This window comes from Mauremys mutica, chromosome 6, assembly GCF_020497125.1.
Source record: "Mauremys mutica isolate MM-2020 ecotype Southern chromosome 6, ASM2049712v1, whole genome shotgun sequence".
NCBI classification, from domain to species: domain Eukaryota; kingdom Metazoa; phylum Chordata; order Testudines; family Geoemydidae; genus Mauremys; species Mauremys mutica.
In genome coordinates this window covers 64,240,350-64,260,535 of record NC_059077.1, presented here as the reverse complement: position 1 = coordinate 64,260,535, position 20,186 = coordinate 64,240,350, and the positions used below count along the sequence as shown (strand labels likewise).

At 38.2% G+C, this 20,186-nt stretch overlaps 1 protein-coding gene across 1 annotated transcript in view; it reads left to right on the top strand.

Annotated features, from left to right (window-relative positions):
• Positions 1-20,186, top strand: part of EFNA5 (ephrin A5) — a 267,244-nt gene that overhangs the window by 202,979 nt on the left and 44,079 nt on the right. Inside the window, exon 3 of the mRNA XM_045022104.1 lies at positions 15,572-15,864. Coding sequence (XP_044878039.1) covers positions 15,572-15,864 — 293 coding nt within the window. The remainder of the gene's footprint in view (positions 1-15,571; positions 15,865-20,186) is intronic.

Genomic DNA, 20,186 nt, shown 5'->3' with positions numbered 1-20,186 from the left:
TAAGGGTAGATAAGCCCAAAGTGCACTAACTGCCTCAATAACAGCTATGTTTGTGAAACAAGATAATCACTATGCTCTCAAATGAACTCACGCAGAGAAATGGTAAAGACAAAAACACAATATCACCCATGGGAGAACACTTTTCACAAAGTTATTATTCTATGTCTGAACTCTCTGTCCTTGTCCTCAAAGGAAACCTGCACAACAGCTTCAGAAGGTCTAACTCTGCTAGACACCAAAAATCATGGACTTAATAAAGACACTGGCTTTAGGGGTCATTACAACAGTCTTTAGATGCTAACCTGCCTTTGTTCTACAGCTGTAGAGATGTTAACTGCCCACTTCACCTTGAATAGTCCCTTGCAACATGTGTTAACTCCTTGTCTGTTCCACCCTTGTATTTACCTGTGACTCTCTGAGTACCTTTCCCAGACCTGAAGAAGAGCTCCAGGTAAGCTTAAAAGAATAAAACATATTACTTCTCCCCCCCGCCTTTAAACATGTACTTAAGTCCCATTTACTTAAGTCCCATGCATAAGGGCAGTCCTGCATAGTGCTTTCATACTTTCCAGAATTGGGCCCTTAATAGATAGATAGATAGCTTTAACCTTTAGCCCTCTTTAAAAACTGTGGTTAGTTGTAGCCTCGACAGCTTAGAACCAATGTGTCAGGCTTTATTAGTTCTAATTATAATTTAAATAGAAATCTATTTCATTCCAGGGTTAGCAAGATCATTCTTCTGTCTAGTGACAATGTCCTGTAAATTGCTTCAAAGTACATCAGAGCATGTATTGGAACATGTTAAGATGTGAGTAAGTGTGAAAATACCAAAACTAAAGAGCAAAAGGTGTTTATTAATAAATGAATAAATAGTTTGGAAACAGAAACAAAATAGCCAGTGGTATGGTAGTGGAACAACTGAGTTCCCGTAGCTCAGTGAAAATAATACATTGCTCTAACTCAGGGATCGGCAACCTTTGGCATGCAGCTCGCCAGGGTAAGCACCCTGGTGGGCTGGGCCAGTTTGTTTATCTGCTGCATCCGCAGGTTCAGCCGATGTCGGCTCCCACTGGCCGTGGTTCGCCGCTCCAGGCCAATGGAGGTGGTGGGAAACGGTGGCCAGCACGTCACTCGGCCTGTGCTGCTTCCCATCGCCCTCATTGGCCTGGAGCAGCGAAACGCGGCCAGTGGGAGCCGACATCGGCTGAACCTGCGGATGCAGCAGGTAAACAAACCGGCCCAGCCCACCAGGGTGCTTACCCTGGTGAGCCACATCCCAAAGGTTGCCGATCCCTGCTCTAACTAATGGCAAAAATTTTCCATTTGGCAGATTTGTCTGGGTTTCTGTGAATTGTTTTTTTAGGATTTAGAAGAAGTTTTTCTGCTCTCGAATGGATCAGAAAATATAGATGCCCAGGAGTAGTATAGAATGATGGAATCAAAATGAACAGATTTTTTTTAATTGTAACCAATGTTGTTCCCTTGACATAAAAACTAAGTCATATATAAAATTCTTCTTAAATTTTCATCATAATAAACCCAAATTTACTGGTGAAATAATTAATCATTTAAAGTAAATTGTTTGCCTCACCGCTGGGACATGCAGGTATCTAGTGTGCATAATAACAAAGAGGTTTTCAGTATATTTCCCTTTACAGAAGAAATGAAAAGTTAGGGAAATAAAGAAAATGACCTCCATCTGCTCAGTATATTGTCTGCATATTTGGTAAGGGCCAAAGCCTTAAATTACCATTTGCTTTTGGGAGCCTGGATGGCATAATTTTCTTCCTAAAGCTTTTAGAATAGGAGGAGATTTATCATTCAAAGGAGTGCTCTACAGACGTTTCTTGCTGTCATTGTTTTGTAGTGGGGAGCAGGTGTAAAACAGGTTTGATTATGTTTGCTGCACCATAAAAATTCCCACAACAGGTGTTATGGGGCACAGATAACCTCCCAAGAACCTTAGAAATTGAGAGAATCTGCAGAATTGAGCATAAGAGGATTGTGCTATTAATCCAACATGTTTGACTGATTGATTGTAAGGTATGCAGATGTATGGGCATTATATAAAGAGGATAATAGAATAATAATCTCCATTATCCATGAAGTGCATTAACATCTTACAAATAAAGGTAAAACTAAAGTACTCGCTCTGTTTTTACTCAGTCCTTGCTTTGGCCAAACTCCCATTGTAGTCAGTGGGAGTTTGAATGAGTTTGGATTAGAGGATTTGATCAAATATAACGAAAACCTGGAATCCCCCATTTGCCTCAGCTCATTTTATGAAAATATGAAAACATCCTTTGAAAGCCAGTGACTTCCATTTCGACCCAGTGTTTACATTATGAAGTATCTGCCTTAAAATGTCACAAACTGGGAAATTCAGAGAGAATACGGCAACTCAAATCTAAATCTAATGTATATTCCTCCCGACAGTAAATAATTTTACATACCAGGTGTGCTGCAAAATCACATTATCCTGGGGCTGATTAGAGATCAAGTTTTAACCTTAACACTGGTAGGTTTAAATTAGTGATGGGGAAACCTTGGGAGGTTCAAAAGTTCCATTCAGGTGTTCATCAAACCTTTTGACCCAGCACAACACTTGAGTGGAGACATCTAGTGACCTGATCTGTATTCCAAGCAGGTGTTATCTCCCTCCCTTGTGATTCCCCATTGTACCCCCAAATCTTTCCTTTCATATAACTGCCTCAACAAAAGTTACAGGTTCTTTCCTCTATTCTTAGCCCCCTTGTCTTTGAAAACCCATATAGCAATAGCGTATCTGGCTATTGTTGCTGGACATTTCAAACATCCTGGTACTTTTGGGTTTCCCCTAGGATTGTATACAAGCTCAACACATTTCATTCTTCTCATCTAGGATTTCAGAGAGACTTCTTATGAGGTACACTCTGGGAGAAGGCTCAAAGTAACAGGATCTTTTAAATGATTAGCAGACTAAGGGCAAGCAGAGAGAGCCTACCATATTTCCCATGGTAACAGGAAGGGCATTGGATTAATATTGGATCTGGTGGGGAGTAGAAGAACAAGAGATTAGTGCGTAAGAAAACCAGGAGAAATAGATGGAACAAGGAGTGAAGAGTTGGGCTTTGGTTTGGGTTTCATTTCAGATCAGAAAAGCCAGGAGAGAAACTGGAGCAGAGGGGGTTGGGTGACAAAGGAATAGGATTTTCTGTACCTGAAGAAGTGTTTCAATAAGGCCAGTACTTATTTTGTCAAACTGCTTCACTCCTTCTTAATATAATTTGTATGTTTCCTTGTTTGTTTGTTTGTCTTTTTAAGTATTAGTTTAGTAATCATTCTTTTTAAAAGGAGAAACTGTTCATATATAAATATCTATAAAATAGTGTAAATTTGCTCATAGACAATCATGGCTCCAATAATTTCAGCCTATAATAAATAAGTAATGTGTTTATAGAAAATACTGCCTTATGGGTGCATGATTGGGAGTGTCTTATTACTGTTACATTCACAGTAGAGATAAGGAAAGCAAGCAAACCCCTGAATTCAATTTGTCTATAGTATTCTCTACTTCTTATCTTAAACTGTAGTGTAGCAGTCTCTGCTCTTAAAACAATTGTGGTGTCCTACCAAAAAGGAGGCCATGATTCAGCTGTGGGAGAAGTGATTTCTGTACAGGCTGAAGATGATGAATGTACATACTTTGCTGAAGCCCTTTGGGATGAAAGGTACTGTGAAGAGATTAAGGGTGCATTTTGGTATTGAGGGTGCATTTTGAAAGTTATTTCTCTTTCTTTCAAAATAAAATGGTCAGATTCTTTCTCATGTTGCATCCCTTATTCATGTTGAGTGGAAGTCATACATATAAAAAGGATTCATTTGAGGGCTAAGTGCTATTGAATGTGAATAAGAGATGCAGAATCAAGTAAACCCCATAATGGGAATATAATTGGAAACAGTAAAAATTTTCAAAATGGTAAAAGTTCTGTGTGCGCCCACTGTATAGAATTACCGTATATAATTTACTAGACCTCATTCAGTTAAAACAATTGTAATTGTTGTCCAACAGACAAAATATTACAAAGATTACAATCTGCTTTATAGGACTTGAAATATGTGTTAACTACTTATGATAAACACTCTCTTTGACCTTGTATTTAACTGTGACACTCTGAGTATATTTCCGAGACCTGAAGAAGAGTTCTGTGTAAGCTCAAAAGCTTGGTCCAATAAAAAATATTAGCTCACCCACAGTATCTCTCTAATATCCTGGGACCAACATGGCTACAACACTGCATACAATATCTCAGCACATTCTCTTACGCCAGATACCAAAACACAGATTGTATTACAGACTAATTGTCATTTTAAAAAGCAAAGCGGAGCTGTTTGAATCATATTTGTAAGCATAAAACCCTCCCTTGAATCAGTATATTTCTATTTTGTTTGAATTGGATAATTTACAGAGGTACATTTCTCTGGAAAAAAATGTTTTAAGTGCATTTGTTCTGAGACTGTGTGTACCAACATTCAGTCTGATGGCAAATTTAATAGACTAGTTGTACTGTAAGTCTTTATAAAAAATAACAGTATTAGAATAATATTGCTAACATTAATAATAGCTTTACTTGATGCTGCTGTAATCTCTAATATAGAACTGTATTTTTTTCTTTAAATTTCAGTGTGCCTGGAATGCAAGATTGTCTTTTTAAAAGACTTGAATATAGAAAGTTAAAAAGAGAGAAGTTTCAATTAATAAATGTTCCTCTGGAACCCTCTCTAAAATTGCTCGTTAGATGTCATTAAGGTCAATTTTTTTTCTCATGATCTCATAACTAAACATGTGAACTATTTGTTACAAACAATTTATTCATTGATTTTGGTCCATTTTTCTGATATCAAATAGTCTGTGAATAGATAATAACTTTTTACACATTTGTTATTCTTAATGGTTCAAATAGATTTGACAAATGTATTTGAACTTATGGATTATTCATGAGCTGTTCATAGCAAGTACCAATTTGAGTATTAGATATTAGGATTTCCCTGAATTAGTAGTTAGTTCCCTGTCGCATTGTATAGCTTACATTCTCTGATTTGATCCTCTTACTTTTATAGATCCTAATTCACAAAACCATCTGTATTCAGGACAGCACTTCATCATTTGCATTAACTTTAAGCACTTGTTAACGCCCATTGAAAACTACTATAAGCAAGGGTCGTGCTACTATTCAGTTGTTGAGATCCTACAATATATTTTGCAAATAATTGAGAGAGAGCTACCCATATTGTATTTTAAGATACATAGGTCTTGAAATGACTGGTTTTCCTTCACAGTAACAATATTTTCAGTATGTTACAAAAATTGTTTAATCACAGAAGTAAAAGTAGTATACCCAAGACTAACAAAATACAAGGAAACTGACCATAACTGAGTTGTCTGGTGGCACCTTAAAAACTAACAGATTTATTTGGGCATAAGCTTTCCTGGGTAATGCCCTGAAGAAATGGGGTTTTTACCCACAAAAACTTATGCCCAAATAAATCTGTTAGTCTTTATGGTGCCACCGGACTCTTCATTGTTTTTGTGGATACGGCTACCCCTCTGATACTTCATTACTGAGTTTGAAATTAACAATATACTTAACTTTCTTAGAAAAGTGACATAAGAATTCTGTATTTTTGCAGCACCCTCCTATAGACTAAGGTAGAGATCTTATATTGTACGTTGCTTTTTGTGTGTTCACGTTGCTTGAATGGAACCAGGTTGGATCATTTGTGGTGTTAGGTGTTGCTATTAAAAAGTGGTTTTTCATCTTACTGCACTGTGTTATAGGACGTGGCATTGATGCCATTTAGATGAAAAGTTGTGAAATTATGGCAGTACATATGAAGTTTGTTAAACATGAAAATAAGGGAATTTTTTTGTGAACAACATATAACTCTTTGCTGCTTTTACAGATCCAGACTAAGATGGCTACCCCTCTGATATATAACTTTTTGTGTTTGCCGATAATGAAATTAATTGTTAATGTAATCCAGCTAACTTTTAGCAATCCCAGTAGCTGTTTTTTTAATTCTAAATTGATCGCTAAACACTTAAAATAAAAGTTTATTAATCACTTCAGAGATTAATTATAAGCAGGTGTATAAACAGTTGGAATATTTTATACACCTGGTAACTATATTTGCCTAAATATAAATTCACTGTCATTTACTGTCCAAGTCTTCAGCTGGTATAAATGGACATAGCTGTTTTCCCATAGAGTATTGAAGTCAGTGGAGCTATGCTGATTTACACCAGCTGGCTCTAATTCTGTAGTCTGACATTAATATATTAGTGGAAAAATTTGTTTGCAAAGATGACCTGCATTAGTGTCAGTGAACTATTTATTCTGTACTCCTCAAGGTGGAAATTGACTCCACTTTATCTATATCAATCACATTGTAGGTCAACACGCCTGTCGTGCAAGTGTTCTTTCTTTGGCTTTGAGTGTGAAAAACAAGACCTTTCAGCAAATGGGGCATTGTTCTCCGTATCCATTAATAGATGTCAGTGCATGCCTCAGGCAGGATTAATAAATACCAATCATGGAATCACATTCCATCAAGCCTGATAGACTGCGGCTTCTAGGTTAGACACATGGTCAACATATGTTGTTGTGCAGTGAAAATCTGGACTGTTTAGCACTAATTTATAATTATTAGTGCCCTGTATTTGCCCAGTTTAATTTTTAAAAACCTCAGTTTTAACTTTGAAAGGGGGAATTCTGCCCCCTAATCTCTGCTGATCCTAAAACATGCGTGCTAGTGTGCCTGAAATCTGAAAAGCAGTCTATGCTGTTCATTTAAAAAAAAATATCTGCCAGTTAATAAATAAGTTTGTTGAGATGTCCTAGGCTGGGACATGAATATTGATGTGGATCTTGTGTTTACAAGTAAGTTTATATTACACATAATATAAAAGGAATATCTTGAGAGTTTCTGTGAATATCTGCAGGGGAGTGAGTGTGACTGTGCGGATATTGTGAGTGGTACGTATTTTTATGGAAATGTATAGAAATGTGTCAGTTAATTATCAGCTTCACAATCCACCTCAAATAATTGGAATAAATGTTGAGAGCCAGGCCCTGAGTACCGCTACTGGATAGAACTAATATAAACAAAAGTAATTGGGAAATCCACATTGAGCACATGTCCAAATTCAACATAGCAAAGAGGCTGGCATTGTCTCAGGCATTATGGTTCCACAGTCTGGATAAAGAGTCTGTGTGGAAACCCAGACTGACTTGCGTGTCTGCTTGGGTGTGGTACCCTGCAGTTTGTGTGACTCAGATCATCAGTACTGAAGTTTAGTGTGTAAGTCTAAGTAATGCCTTTGACAGAATAATAACTCCTCCTCTACCCTCCCTTCCTCCTTCCCCCTCCATCTGTCTCAGTAAGTTAAATGCCCACAGCAATGAAAAAATCAATAAACAGGTAGAGGCTGCAGTTGCAGGGATTAAAGCTATCAGAGCTGGGAGAAGCTGAGGATGGGAGTCTGACCTCTTTGGGATCCACTCTAACGATGCTGCACAGCATGAGGGTATCCCTTATCACTCTCTTTATCGTCCTCGTGTCTTGGCATGACTGTGCCACTGAAGCCCACAGACCAGACAAGTGCTTCACTTCACAGGCTGTAACAGAACAAAAATTCTTAGAGATGAAGAGGAGGGGCATGTGTGTTTACTTTGAACCAAAGTTCTTTTTCAAATGCACACTTTGAGAAAGGACAGTGCTATTAAAAGGAATGAAAAATGTCCACATCATCAATAGGCAGTGTGGAAAGGCTGTGAAGTTAAGTGGGTAAAGGTGTTGCAGTACTTGAGCATCCCTAGAGCACTCAGATTTATAGGTGGGAAATAAATGTTGATTTCTTTGTTTCCCCCTCCCTCTTATGTTTTCTCAGGAAAGAGCAATTAGTTTCTATTTTTTATGATTGCATTATCATTACATATATATCTTTCTGGAGTGCTGGCTATAAAAAGACAATATAGGACCCGGCTGTACAAATAAACATAGTTATGAGTGTGAGGAGGATATATTAATAGTAAATAGAACAGACACATTTTTGCATAGTTAATAAACAGCTTTTAAAAAGAAGTCCTCTGGTGCCATTGGTAGTTGCTTTAATGTAGCCAGAGTTTCATATGCAGCACTGAGACTGGGAAGTTTTTTGAGGGCTTAGTGCTTTTAATGGAATTTGCATAGAATATGCTATCTGAAGACATTATACTTATACACAAGAGAAAACAAAATAGGCTATATTATTTTTCTGCTCAAATCCACCCCTTTCTCTTTTATTTGATAGAGTCTCTGATGTAATGCCACCAAAACAAACCTTGCCCTGCCGACTATAGTTTTCTCAGCGTGGAAAGTCAATTTTAACCCTCAGGACTGCTCAGTTCTAAATAAAAAGAACAGGAGTACTTGTGGCACCTTAGAGACTAACAAATTTATTTCAGCATGAGCTTTCATGAGCTACAGCTCACTTCTTCGGATGCATAGAATGGAACACACAGTTCTAAATGTATTCCTTTGATTAAAAACCAAAGGTTGTTAGCTTTGCTCTCCTCTTTCTTCCCACTCCCCCTCTCTTTAAATAAGTTATCTGTTGGTTTTAGCATGTAGCATGATGTGCCATGTATGTTGGCAGTTTATCAGAAGGGTAAACTTATTGTTTAACAAAAAATAAAATGTCTACAATGAACAGAGTGATTGATAACCAGGAGGAAAAGGATGAATTCCAAAGGGAAGGTAAACTATATGAACTGGCCCTGTGCTCTTGAAACCCAGCGTAATGCCATTCCGTTCTGTGCCAAGCCACTGTGCTATCTTGTCTTTGATTCCCTCCACTTTCCCCCATTCCAAGGAGTATGCCGTATTTTGTAGCCAGTGCGGGAAGGTAGCAGGAATAAGAGGTGAAGTTAGGTCCCTGGCACATTTGTACAAAGTGAAAAGGCAGGAAGACCATCTCAGTTTTTACTACAAAGGCAATAGGTTGTTGCAGTCCATTGTAAAACAGTAATTTGAAGTCTGATGAACTCTCAAGTTCAGGGACTGGATTCTGCTCAGCTATGTAATTGTGATGGAAGTGGGCCAATGAGAGCAGAGCAGAGGCTTGGGCACAGTCTTTTGGGTTCCTGTCTTCTCATGGAAACCTGACAATTGCAGAGCAGCTTTAGCTGAATGTATGTGACCATGTCTTATTTTGATCAGCTGTATCATAGCAAAGACATGTAATTATCATAATCTAACAATTAGTCTGGCATCCTTTCCCAGTGTTTAATTACCCCGATAAATGATAATTTAATAGAGGACTTAGTGACAAGAGAATAACTTTCACTCTGCTTCATGTACTTAAGTTGCTTCTTTGTCTAGGCATGATTTTGTGGCATTGGTTGAAGAACAGTCTTGATGATCATTTTCCCTATTTGTTCTATCAGTCATTATTTTGTCTCCTAATATTCTTTTCTTATAATATCTGAACTTCTCCTAACTTGTGAAATTGTAACATATCACTCTCTTACTTTATCACCCGAAAGGTCATGGTCAAATCTTCTTTATTACTTTCATTTTTGTTTGTTTGCTTGCTTTCTGAGGTTGGTAGTACACTTTTAGGTGCCCTAAAATTTCATTTATTTCATTATACACTTTTCTTAGCATCTGGAAAATGCTGAAAATTCTTCTGGTTTGAATGGAGATGAAATTAAAATAGCTCTTTGATTACTTCATTGTTTGTGCATCAGAATTAGTGATGATGTCAGCACAGCTATATGAACAGAGTTTATTAAATGGTGTAACAAAGCCAGTAAAGGGAGCAGAAAAACATTAATGGGTGCCACAAAAATAGCAGCTGGAAAATAAATTAACAGCAATAAAATTATGTACTTAACCCCACAATCCCCGAGGTTATTAGTAAGCACGAAACTGTCCCCATCACATTATAGAAATATTAAGGTAGATCAAATATGTGTCCTGGGGGGACTGTTTAAAAGAACAAAGAATAAATAGACATAGGTTTTCCTGTTATGAGCTACTATGCTTCCATCAGGATTCAATGGAAGTATGAGTTTAACTTTGGATGTTAAAAGGTTTTGAATAAATCTATTTCTTGGGAGTTGATTAAACCACTGATAATGTGTTGATTATGTCATAAGTAACACAGCACACCTATAAAAGGGATCAGTGCTGCTTTGGGTAGATAGATACATCAAATACATCTGAAGGGACATCAGAATGTTGTAATAGTAGATATCAATATCTCTCCAAGAAGGATTTAATTTTGTGTAAGATTGTACTATATTATTTCATGCACAAATACCCAAATACATTCAACCCTCAGAACAAAAACCTTCTACTGTGCTGTTTCTGAAGAAGCCCAGCTAGTTCATTCCTTTGTTCTTTCTTTCCCACTCTCCTGTTAAATTTATGTTAAGAATTTGTTTGATCACTGAGCCTGATTCACTGTTGCCCTGCACTTTGTGTCGTCAGTAACACTAGGACAAATGGGTGTTTAATGTTCTGATTTGGTAGCGTCCACTTTGCATAGCTATTAACAACTATGAAAGATGCAAGGCATCAGAGAATCAGGGCCACCATCTGCAATTGACTACTCCTGGAGCTATAATCAAGATTAGAATTTCAGCATTCATAGTTACAACACTTACTTGAACTAAATTCTTGTTAAAATTAAAGACCTTTCATCCATTTGAGAGAACAAACTGAGCGAGGGCAGGGATGACACTATAGAAGGAAGTGTTTCCTGGGCACTCAGTTTGAAATAGAGGAGCTGCTAGTAGAATAAGTACTTAAGAAAGGATATGACTAATATGATTTGTATGGGAGAAGCAACAAGCAGAAGCTAATGCAGTTTTTTATCCATCTATATGATAATGGGCAATTAATGTCAGTTGCGCTATTTTTTAAACCAGGTTTTTATATTGTTTATTTAAAGAAGGAAAGAAAGAAAAGAAAGTGACATAGAGCAGCATGCAAAATACCATTTCAGTCTAAATATCTAGTTAAATAAATCATTTCTTATTTCAGTAGCCAACAGTTATTAAATTCAAAATGAGGCTTGCATATGCTTCAGAATTTATAATTGTGAAAAGATGCATGTGCACAGACTATGTGCTTGAATTTGCCTTAATGGATAACCAGAATTAGGTTCAAAACATTTTTGTCAGCATCATGTATCTGTCATTTAAATTGTCATGTAGCTTTTTCACCATGTCCTGAATTTCTGGTGCTGAGGATTGAAAAAAAACAAAAACAGGAGGCATCTGAGAAATTAAGTATCCTTTTGTCTGTTGTTTTGCCCAACTATTCTATAGTGGTATCAGTGTAAGTTTTGTGTAATGAACTGGTATGTGTAGGTTATGGAGACATTTTGAGTTAGAAGGTACTTAGCTATCTGTTTTTGTGTTTCTAATGCCTCTTACCACCTTGCAGCCTATTAGCCAGCTCAGTAGTATGTAAGTTTCCATGGCACTGAATGAATGTCATGTGACAGAAAATAAAGATTCATTATTTGAAGGATAGACATGTTTTGCTGTGTGTAAGAGAAAGCATAAAAAGAAAATTGGCATTATTGACAAAAGGAATATTTGCAGAACCCTCCTGGCTGCAGGGTCGTCTCCCGCCGTGCCCCTTCCCCCCATTCAATTTTGAGACAAAGTAGCCATGGCTGCTTTCTCCTTAATCTAGCTCCTGATCCTGTCTTGGGTCTGTGAACATGAAGCTCTCCCCTATGGCACTAATTGGGTATGGGGGTCCACGTGAGTGGATCCCAATGCAGGATCAGGGCTGACGTGAGGAAAATTAAAAGAACATTTCTGGCTTTGGGAGAGACAGTAGGAAAGCATAAGGTTTACATTCTGAGCTGAAAGGAACGACAGAAGTGGGGGAGGAGGAAGATGCTTGTTATGACATAAACACAGACTGCTGTTTTCTCATTATTTCTCAAAACATATTTGTAAACTAATTCCACCTCCCCTCTCTGTGTTGCCATGTTCTACATGCAGCTGGCTAACAGGAGCTGATATATGCTTTTATTTAAAGCCAAAGCTTTGTCTCACTCTAATATTTGGTTTCACACTAATAATATTAGGTTTGCAGCTGGTAAATGTCAAATATATTCCCTTTGGATTCAGTTTAGGGTTCTTGAAAGGCTGTTTCATCTTCTAGTTTTGAGGCCTCTGAGATGATAGATTAGCCAGTTACTAATCAGCATACTTAACTGTTTAATACAAGAAGTGTCTTTTCTCTTTTTGTTTTCCCTTTCTGAGCATAATATGGCAATTGAAGAAGGGAGAATGTGGTCTTAATATACTCTGATAGGCATGTTGGAAATTATGCAACTTCACTGGTAAAATAAAATAAGTTTTGAAAATCCAGTGAGCCTCTGTTCCACTTAGCTTGGACTCATATTAGCTTGGTTACTGGACATTACGGGAGAGGGAATAAACGTCCTGTCTGCTTCCTTCCTCTCTAATATCCATTCTGTCTCCTTTCAGTATTGCTGTTACTATATTTATGGAGGGAAGAGACTTCACTCAGTTGCTTGATAAAATATCTGGTGTATGTTTTCCCTGAAGCAGGTTCACTGCTGTGCCAGCAATATCAGCTAAAGACCAATTTACACCACTTTAAATATGTGCCATCATCTTCCTTTTTCAGACATTTAAATGTGAATGCTTTTTGGCGATAGCAAATGATTATGGAATGAAAGTACAGACACTGTAGGGAAAAGTGATGAATAAAAAACCAAGAGGAAAAACATGACTTAGCTGTGCACTTCAGCTGCAAATCTGCTTTGCAGTTAGTGTTTCCTTCAAGGCTTTCCATTTCCAGATGTCCATATTAGTGACATGGGAGTAAACTGAAGAGCTTGAAGAAGACCATATGGTCCATGACTTGTAGAGGCAGAAGGAAGTTCAGCCAGTGCTTAATTTCTGCTGGGGCTGAGCCTGGACTCCTTTAGGCTTGGCAGTTCATGGCCCTGGGCTCCCGGCCAGCAACCACTGCTCTCCAGCCACCCAGCTCTGAAGGCAGCACTGCCACTCACAGCAGCACAAAAGTAAGGGTGACAATACACCATACCATGCCACCTTTCTGCACTGCTGCTGGTGGCTGCCCTGCCTTCTGAGCTGGACACCCGACTAGCAGCCACCCCTCTTTGGCCACCCAACTGAAGCCCCAGCACCTCTTTCATTACAAATTAAGCACTGAGGTCATCTCTGTTAAAATGTGATGATCAAGGAGAAAAGTTAGGTCATGGGGGGTTTTTTGTTCAAAGGAATAAAATGGAAGAACACCACTAGAAAGGGATTAGACAATTTCAACATTTAAAATATTAGATGGAGCAGGTCTTTCATTCCTAGTAGAGATGAAGTTTAGATTACAGATTTTTATTAATCTATCTCTTTATTTATATCATACCCATGTACCATAGCCTTGGTTCTTAAGCTCCCATCCCTAAACCATAATTGTCCCTCTCTATTTGGGAAAGGTCTAGTACCAAGGAACCTGGTGAATAACAGTGCAGGAAAGTTTACAGTATCTGCGTGTTTGCAGTGTCTGCATGTGTAACCCACACACCTCCTGGGTGTGGTGTTCTGTCCCATCTAACACGGCTACCCCTCTGATACTTGTCCCATCTAGTGGCACTGAGACCACTTAGAGAGATAAAATGAGTCTGCTCTACAGCCTTAGCTAACAGCTTTTAGCTCATGCGGCAGAGGCTCATGCACTAAGATACAGAGATCCACGGTTCAATCCCACCCGGGGTCTGTCGGTGTTACAAGGGGGGGCTCGTCCGGGATTTCAACTGGGAAGACACTGAAGCTCGGGACACGCTTCCTCAGCTAGGGGAAGTATGTAACTCTCATACTTTCTGGGTGTGGTGTTCTGTCCAATTTAGTGGCACCGAGACCACTTAGAGAGAGAATTAAATGAGTGTGCTCTACAGCCTTAACTCATAGCCAGTCAGCGTTACACATGTACAATGGTTAAAGCCAGGTAGGGCACATTCTTACTCTTCTTTTTTCATTAAAAAATAGAATTTTAGAAAAAAATAAATAAGGAGATTGTTGGGAAAATTGGACTTCTGTATACATAACTCACAAGATATCTCTGTTCATAACCTCTAGGGTACAACTAATGATTTAGATAATTGAGATTTTGTTTGAAATGACTGTAGTTCAAAAAGACTTTTCCGTATTACAGGAGGAAACCATGAGGCTGTGTGTTGGCTAGAAGTATGCAGCTATTTCAGGCTTTTTCCTGTAAAAATCTATGGAATTGAAGCAAAATTATTGTAGGGATATGACAAAGTATAGTTTGCTCTGAATATTTCCTTGGAGGACCAGCAGATCATTGCTTTTCTCTGAAATTAGGTAGAAGGACCCAGGTGGCAGATTTCAAGCTCATCAGGTATTTAAAATATGCCCTTCAGCTGAAAAGAAGTATTCTAGTTAAACCTGTCATTATCCCTTTATCATTCTGTGGTGCACTTGACAACTGTAGCAGTCAAAGGAAGAAGCCACAAGTAGTGATGAGCAGTCAGTCTGAAGTGGAATAGGTCAGTGTTTGGTTGCACTAGTTGCCCTAGGGGAAGTTCACATCCATTGACAGACTTACAGATGCTGGTTTGTGGAATCTTTAAATGTATCAGGGTGGGCTCACGTGGAGGTGTTGAATTTCTTCTCATAGTTTCTTCCACAAATCATGCCGGGCATTATGCTAAACCTCCTCCTTTGAATGTCCAAAGAATTTTTAGTAATAATAATATAAAGGAGTGCATCTGGGCCACTGCCTTGCACTACGTTTCTCATCTGGCTCTCATTCAGAACTGTCAGGTTAGGCTGAGTGCTGATGATTCATATCCCAGAATCCTTTTATCTGAACATAGCAATATCTCCTCTGTGTACTTTGGCAGCGGAGTTACACTGCTTTTCAAATATCTTTAAAAAGCAATCCAGGCTTTTCTTCCATCTTGACAAAGTGTTGCCAGTAATGAAGAAAGAGTAAACGTAATTGTGCTGTTGTAGTCAATTTAAGTACTTTTGCCAAATCAGCTTGTAGCACAGAAGTGATTACTGCTGGATTTGGTGGGGATTGGTGATTTTGTGTGCGTCTGTGTCTGTGTTGATGTGTATAGTGAGACTGATTTGGTGAACCTACTGCATTGTCTCTTTCTTTTCCTCTTTTCACTTAATTTTAAATTAAAAAAAAACTTCAGAAAACCACAGGAGAAAATACACTTTAACTTAATGTACATTAGCAAGAAGATAATTCTACAGAGTGAAGGAAGAAAAGTGTGAATGATCATGGTACTGCATAAGCAGGTGCTACTCTGCTGATGTCAACAGAGTAGCATCCATTTACACCAGGAGTGAATTTGGCCAGGATTATTTTGAAAAGTGAATGATGTGGCTGAACTGAAATGAAGTGGAAGTAATGACATTATCATCCTAGAAAGAGAAATCTGTAGCTAAGTATCCTGAGTTAACTCTATCTTTTGTCTTCATGTTTCATTTAATTTTAGATTCCAAAGGGGTGACTACCACATTGATGTCTGCATTAATGATTATTTGGATGTGTTCTGCCCTCACTATGAGGATTCGGTGCCAGAAGATAAGACTGAACGCTATGTTCTTTACATGGTGAACTTCGATGGCTATAGCTCCTGCGATCACACCTCCAAAGGATTCAAGAGGTGGGAATGTAATCGGCCTCATTCCCCGAATGGACCATTGAAGTTCTCAGAAAAATTCCAGCTCTTCACTCCCTTCTCACTAGGATTTGAGTTCAGGCCAGGCCGGGAATATTTCTACATCTGTGAGTATATGGAGATTTGTCATTGTTGCACAACAGATGTAAGAAAACAGGCTAACTTTTTCACCTATGTTTTATGGAGCTGCAAAGGACCAGCCTATATGTGCGGCAGATGTCTCTTAGTAAATGCAGACTTCAGGATCCCCAGATTCATTAGCTGGGAATCTAGAGTAAAAATTAGATTAAAAGCAGTTTCTTTTCCCCCACATGAAATAGCATGTCAGCCTGTTCAATGAACTTTTGCTGACATTTAAAGCTAGAGATATTAGTATAGTTTTTCAAACATAATAAAAATTGTCAGGGGAAAATAATTAACTTTGTATGCATAAGTCCCTAACTGTTCTTATTTTTGTAACTGAAATAATGTCTCAGGGTGAATACTTCTTGCATCAAGCCAAAGAGAACTTTATTCAGAGCAGCTATTTCTTTAATTGTGGGGGATATGGAATGCAGTGGAAGCAGGTTCCAAGGAAATTAGCATGAATGAACACCTGCATCAGTAAAAAGTGATGGTGAATGCTGTGTGCTGCAAGCAGTGTTCCAAGGAGACCTGCACTAATACTGCTTTAAGCATGAGAGAGATGAGGAAGCGAGGAAACCTAGAGGAGAGGCAAGATAACTGCTGGGGATAAAGGAATAAAAATATCAGGAGGCTAAAACTGGAAAGTTGAGCTAACTGGGATTTCATGATCTCATAACCAATCTGGATAGCTGTCACTCCTTCAGTTGTCTTGTTTGGCTAATACTTCAACAAAGATTTCATTTCATCAACTGGTTATGTACCTGAAGTTTCCCGTTTCCTAACAAGCTTCCAGTATTACAACTGCAATATTTTCCCATGCTTTCAGTGTCAGACAAGGGAATTAAAAGCTTTAAACAGGGCTGTAGCTCTTAATAAATATTGCCTTCATGTCTGTAGATGGCCTTTCTACTGTGAAATAGTCATTCCACCTCATTTCACCAGAGAAACTGAATACATAGCATTCCTATTTTTCAGCCTCATTTCTTCAGCATTTTCCTTTTTAAACCTACAGGGAAGTGTACTCGTAGTGAATTGTTTTCAGCTTCCTTTCCTCCCCATCAAATAAAGTTTTATAATAAGAGGGATTTTAGCATCACAAGAATACTACCTTGTTCTCTCTCTCATGCTGTAGTGCAATAAAAAAAAAACCTAACAGTTTTATCATTTCAGTACTGATTCCCTGAGATAGTCACGAGAAAACATGTAAAGCCTGATGCCATTTCACATCTTGTAAGTGAATAAAAAAGGGAATTGTAGCTATGTGGAGAATGTTGTAGAATATATAATACACATTGTTTGAATCATTTTACTCATGAAAACCGCCCATTAACTTCCGAAGGAGTTTTCTGTCACTAAAGATTACAAAATCAGGCCCCGTGTAAGCATCAGCTTTGTCTTTTGGGTAAATTTTTGCTTCTTAAAAATCCTGTTGAGAAAACAAGCAGGGATATATAAGATGAGGAAGGAATTCTAATTTGCATCATGTGATTGCTTTGCAATAAAATGCTGTACAAGTACCATACCACACAAATTGTTCAAACCTCCTTATTTGCTTTCTAAATTAAAAAAACAGTAATAAAAGTGAAAACCAAACAAGAATGTTGAGAAATCTCAACTTGGTCTAACTAGCTAATAGCTTGATTATCAGAAAATACAAAATCCATTGTGCTTTATAAGCAAGACATTATTATTCAAATGCACCCACGGTGCTTATGACTGGTTTTCCTCATTTGTGGTTAAATTCAATATTTCACTAAAAATCATTGTGTCTTCTATAACATTCATTTAACTGAGTCATTTAACTGTCAAGGGTTCCCATCAAAGTAATTGTTTCAAAGAGCTTTAAAATATCAAGAGTTTTATGCTGTTCAACTGAGTTTAGCTGGAATTACTTTTTTAATGAAAGGTAAAATAGCACAAAATTAGCAGCTAGGAGATGTCCATTTACCAATGGTATTCAGTGAAATTAGATTTTCAGCCATGTTTCAGAGACACAAAAGCATTCTCTCTCCTTTGCTATAGTTGGAATATTTCTTCCTCTTCATTCTTTCATCATTGTGGGCAGTAGCACAGAGTAGCTAATACAGTGATCTCAGAGAAGCATTATATACTGTGGTAACAATTAAATGTGAAGATTCTGAAGGAACAGTTTTCCATCATGATATTTTTTTCTTCAAATTTCTGCTGAATGAACAAGATGGTAAAACAGTTCCTTGTTCCTTCCGTGAAGTTATCAGCATGCCCTCCAGTGCAGTCCACAGAAACAAGCATTTTTACCTTATTGTCTGAATAGTTAATATGTTCATTGCTCTGCAGGGGGATATTTCATCTACTCATCAGATCCAAAAATTTTGACCTTAATAAACATGTTGTCCAAGGACAGAAAGCTAGTAGCTTTCAGCTTGGTGTATTCTGTGAAACTGGATCCAAATTGTCCGGTGACTAGATAGTCTGGAAAGAAAGGGGAAATTGAGCTGTTGCCTGGGGTGGTGTAGTGTTAGGCTAAATTTCACATTCCCTAGTATTTATTTGCAAAGGTTTTTAAATAAGAGCCATTATCAATCTTCCTGCCTTATGCTTTAAGGACAAATTTTGTCCCTCCTACTTCCACCAGTCTCAGGAAATGTAATAACCATAAAACAATCATTTTCTTTCTACCTGAACTATCCTTTTTATGAAATATCGCTTCCCTTTATTGCTCCATGTCCTCATTGGCATTTGGCACCCAACATGTATCAGTAGCATGGAATCAGATCTCCTTGTTCTTTATTTCCCCCATCTAGAAATCTTAGATGACATGTTTTGTATCCGATCATCTCTATTTGCATTTGAGATGACTTCAATAATATAAACCCGCATACCAGAAAAATACCAGTTAAGTGGGTTTACTTTTGGAAAGGGAAAAGTTTATTAACTGGAGTTTAGTTCCGAAAACCTAACTACTTACAGCAGCGTTTATTAGGGTAATTTTAGTGGAAAATATAATGGATCAAATTATGGGGCTCAGTCCTTCTTCAGACTACCATCTGTGGAGGGTAGAGTGTGTTAGCCTGACTAAAAACCAAGTAAAGATCATGTGATGTGGACCTTTATTATTATTTGACAAAGAGTCCTGTGGCACCTTCTAGACTAACAGACATATTGGAGCATAAACTTTCGTGGGTGAATATCCACTTCGTCAAATGCATATAGTGGAAATTTCCAGAGGCAGGTATAAATATGCAGGCAAGTATCAGTCTAGAGACATCTGATGAAGTGGATATTCACCCACGAAAGCTTATGCTCCAATACGTCTGTTAGTCTAGAAGGTGCCACAGGACTCTGTCGCTTTTTACAGATCCAGACTAACACGGCTACCCCTCTGATACTTTATTATTATTGTTACTCCTGAAGCAAAAGCAAACAGAAGAAGATGGAACATACCCAATGAGTGAGGTGTCCCCAAAGAGCTTGAACGTTTCATGGAATTGTTATGTTTTGCGTAACTTCTTTCAGGAGGGAAACAGAGAGAGCTTGCAGTCTAATAGCAGAAAGGGGAAAAAAACAACATAAGGAAGAGGGAAGTTTTAAAGTGACCTTAACATTTAGGGTTTTGTATAGTTCAGAATGCAGATTTGTCTTGAATATATTTCAATATTTTTTATTAGTGAGGTGGAAGTAACTATAAAATCGCTCCTGATCTTTGATTATTAGCAGGTAAATATGCCCAATGGTCTGTGATGGGATGTTAGATGGGGTGGGATCTGAGTTACTACAGAGAATTCTTGCCTGGGTGCTGGCTGGTGAGTCTTGCCCACATGCTTAGGGTTTAACTGATCGCCATATTTGGGGTCGGGAAGGAATTTTCCTCCAGGGCAGATTGGCAGAGGCCCTGGAGGTTTTTCGCCTTCCTCTGCAATGTGGGGCACGGGTCACTTGCTGGAGGATTCTCTGCAACTTGAGGTCTTTAAACCACGATTTGAGGACTTCAGTAACTCAGACATAGGTTAGGGGTTTGTTACAAGAGTGAGTGGGTGAGATTCTGTGGCCTGTGTTGTGCAGGAGGTCAGACTAGATGATCATAATGGTCTCTTCTGACCTTAAAGTCTATAAGTCTATAAAATTTACAGATGACACAAAGATTGGCTTAGTGGCAAATAATGAGACGGTCTGGAAAGTCATATGGAATGATGTGGATTGCTCAGCAAACTGGCCCATTCAAGTGAAATGCATTTCAGCACAGCCAAATGGAAGATCTTACATCTAGGAATAAGGAATGCAGGCAGCACGCATGGAATGGGGGTCTGTGACTCTGAAGCAATGA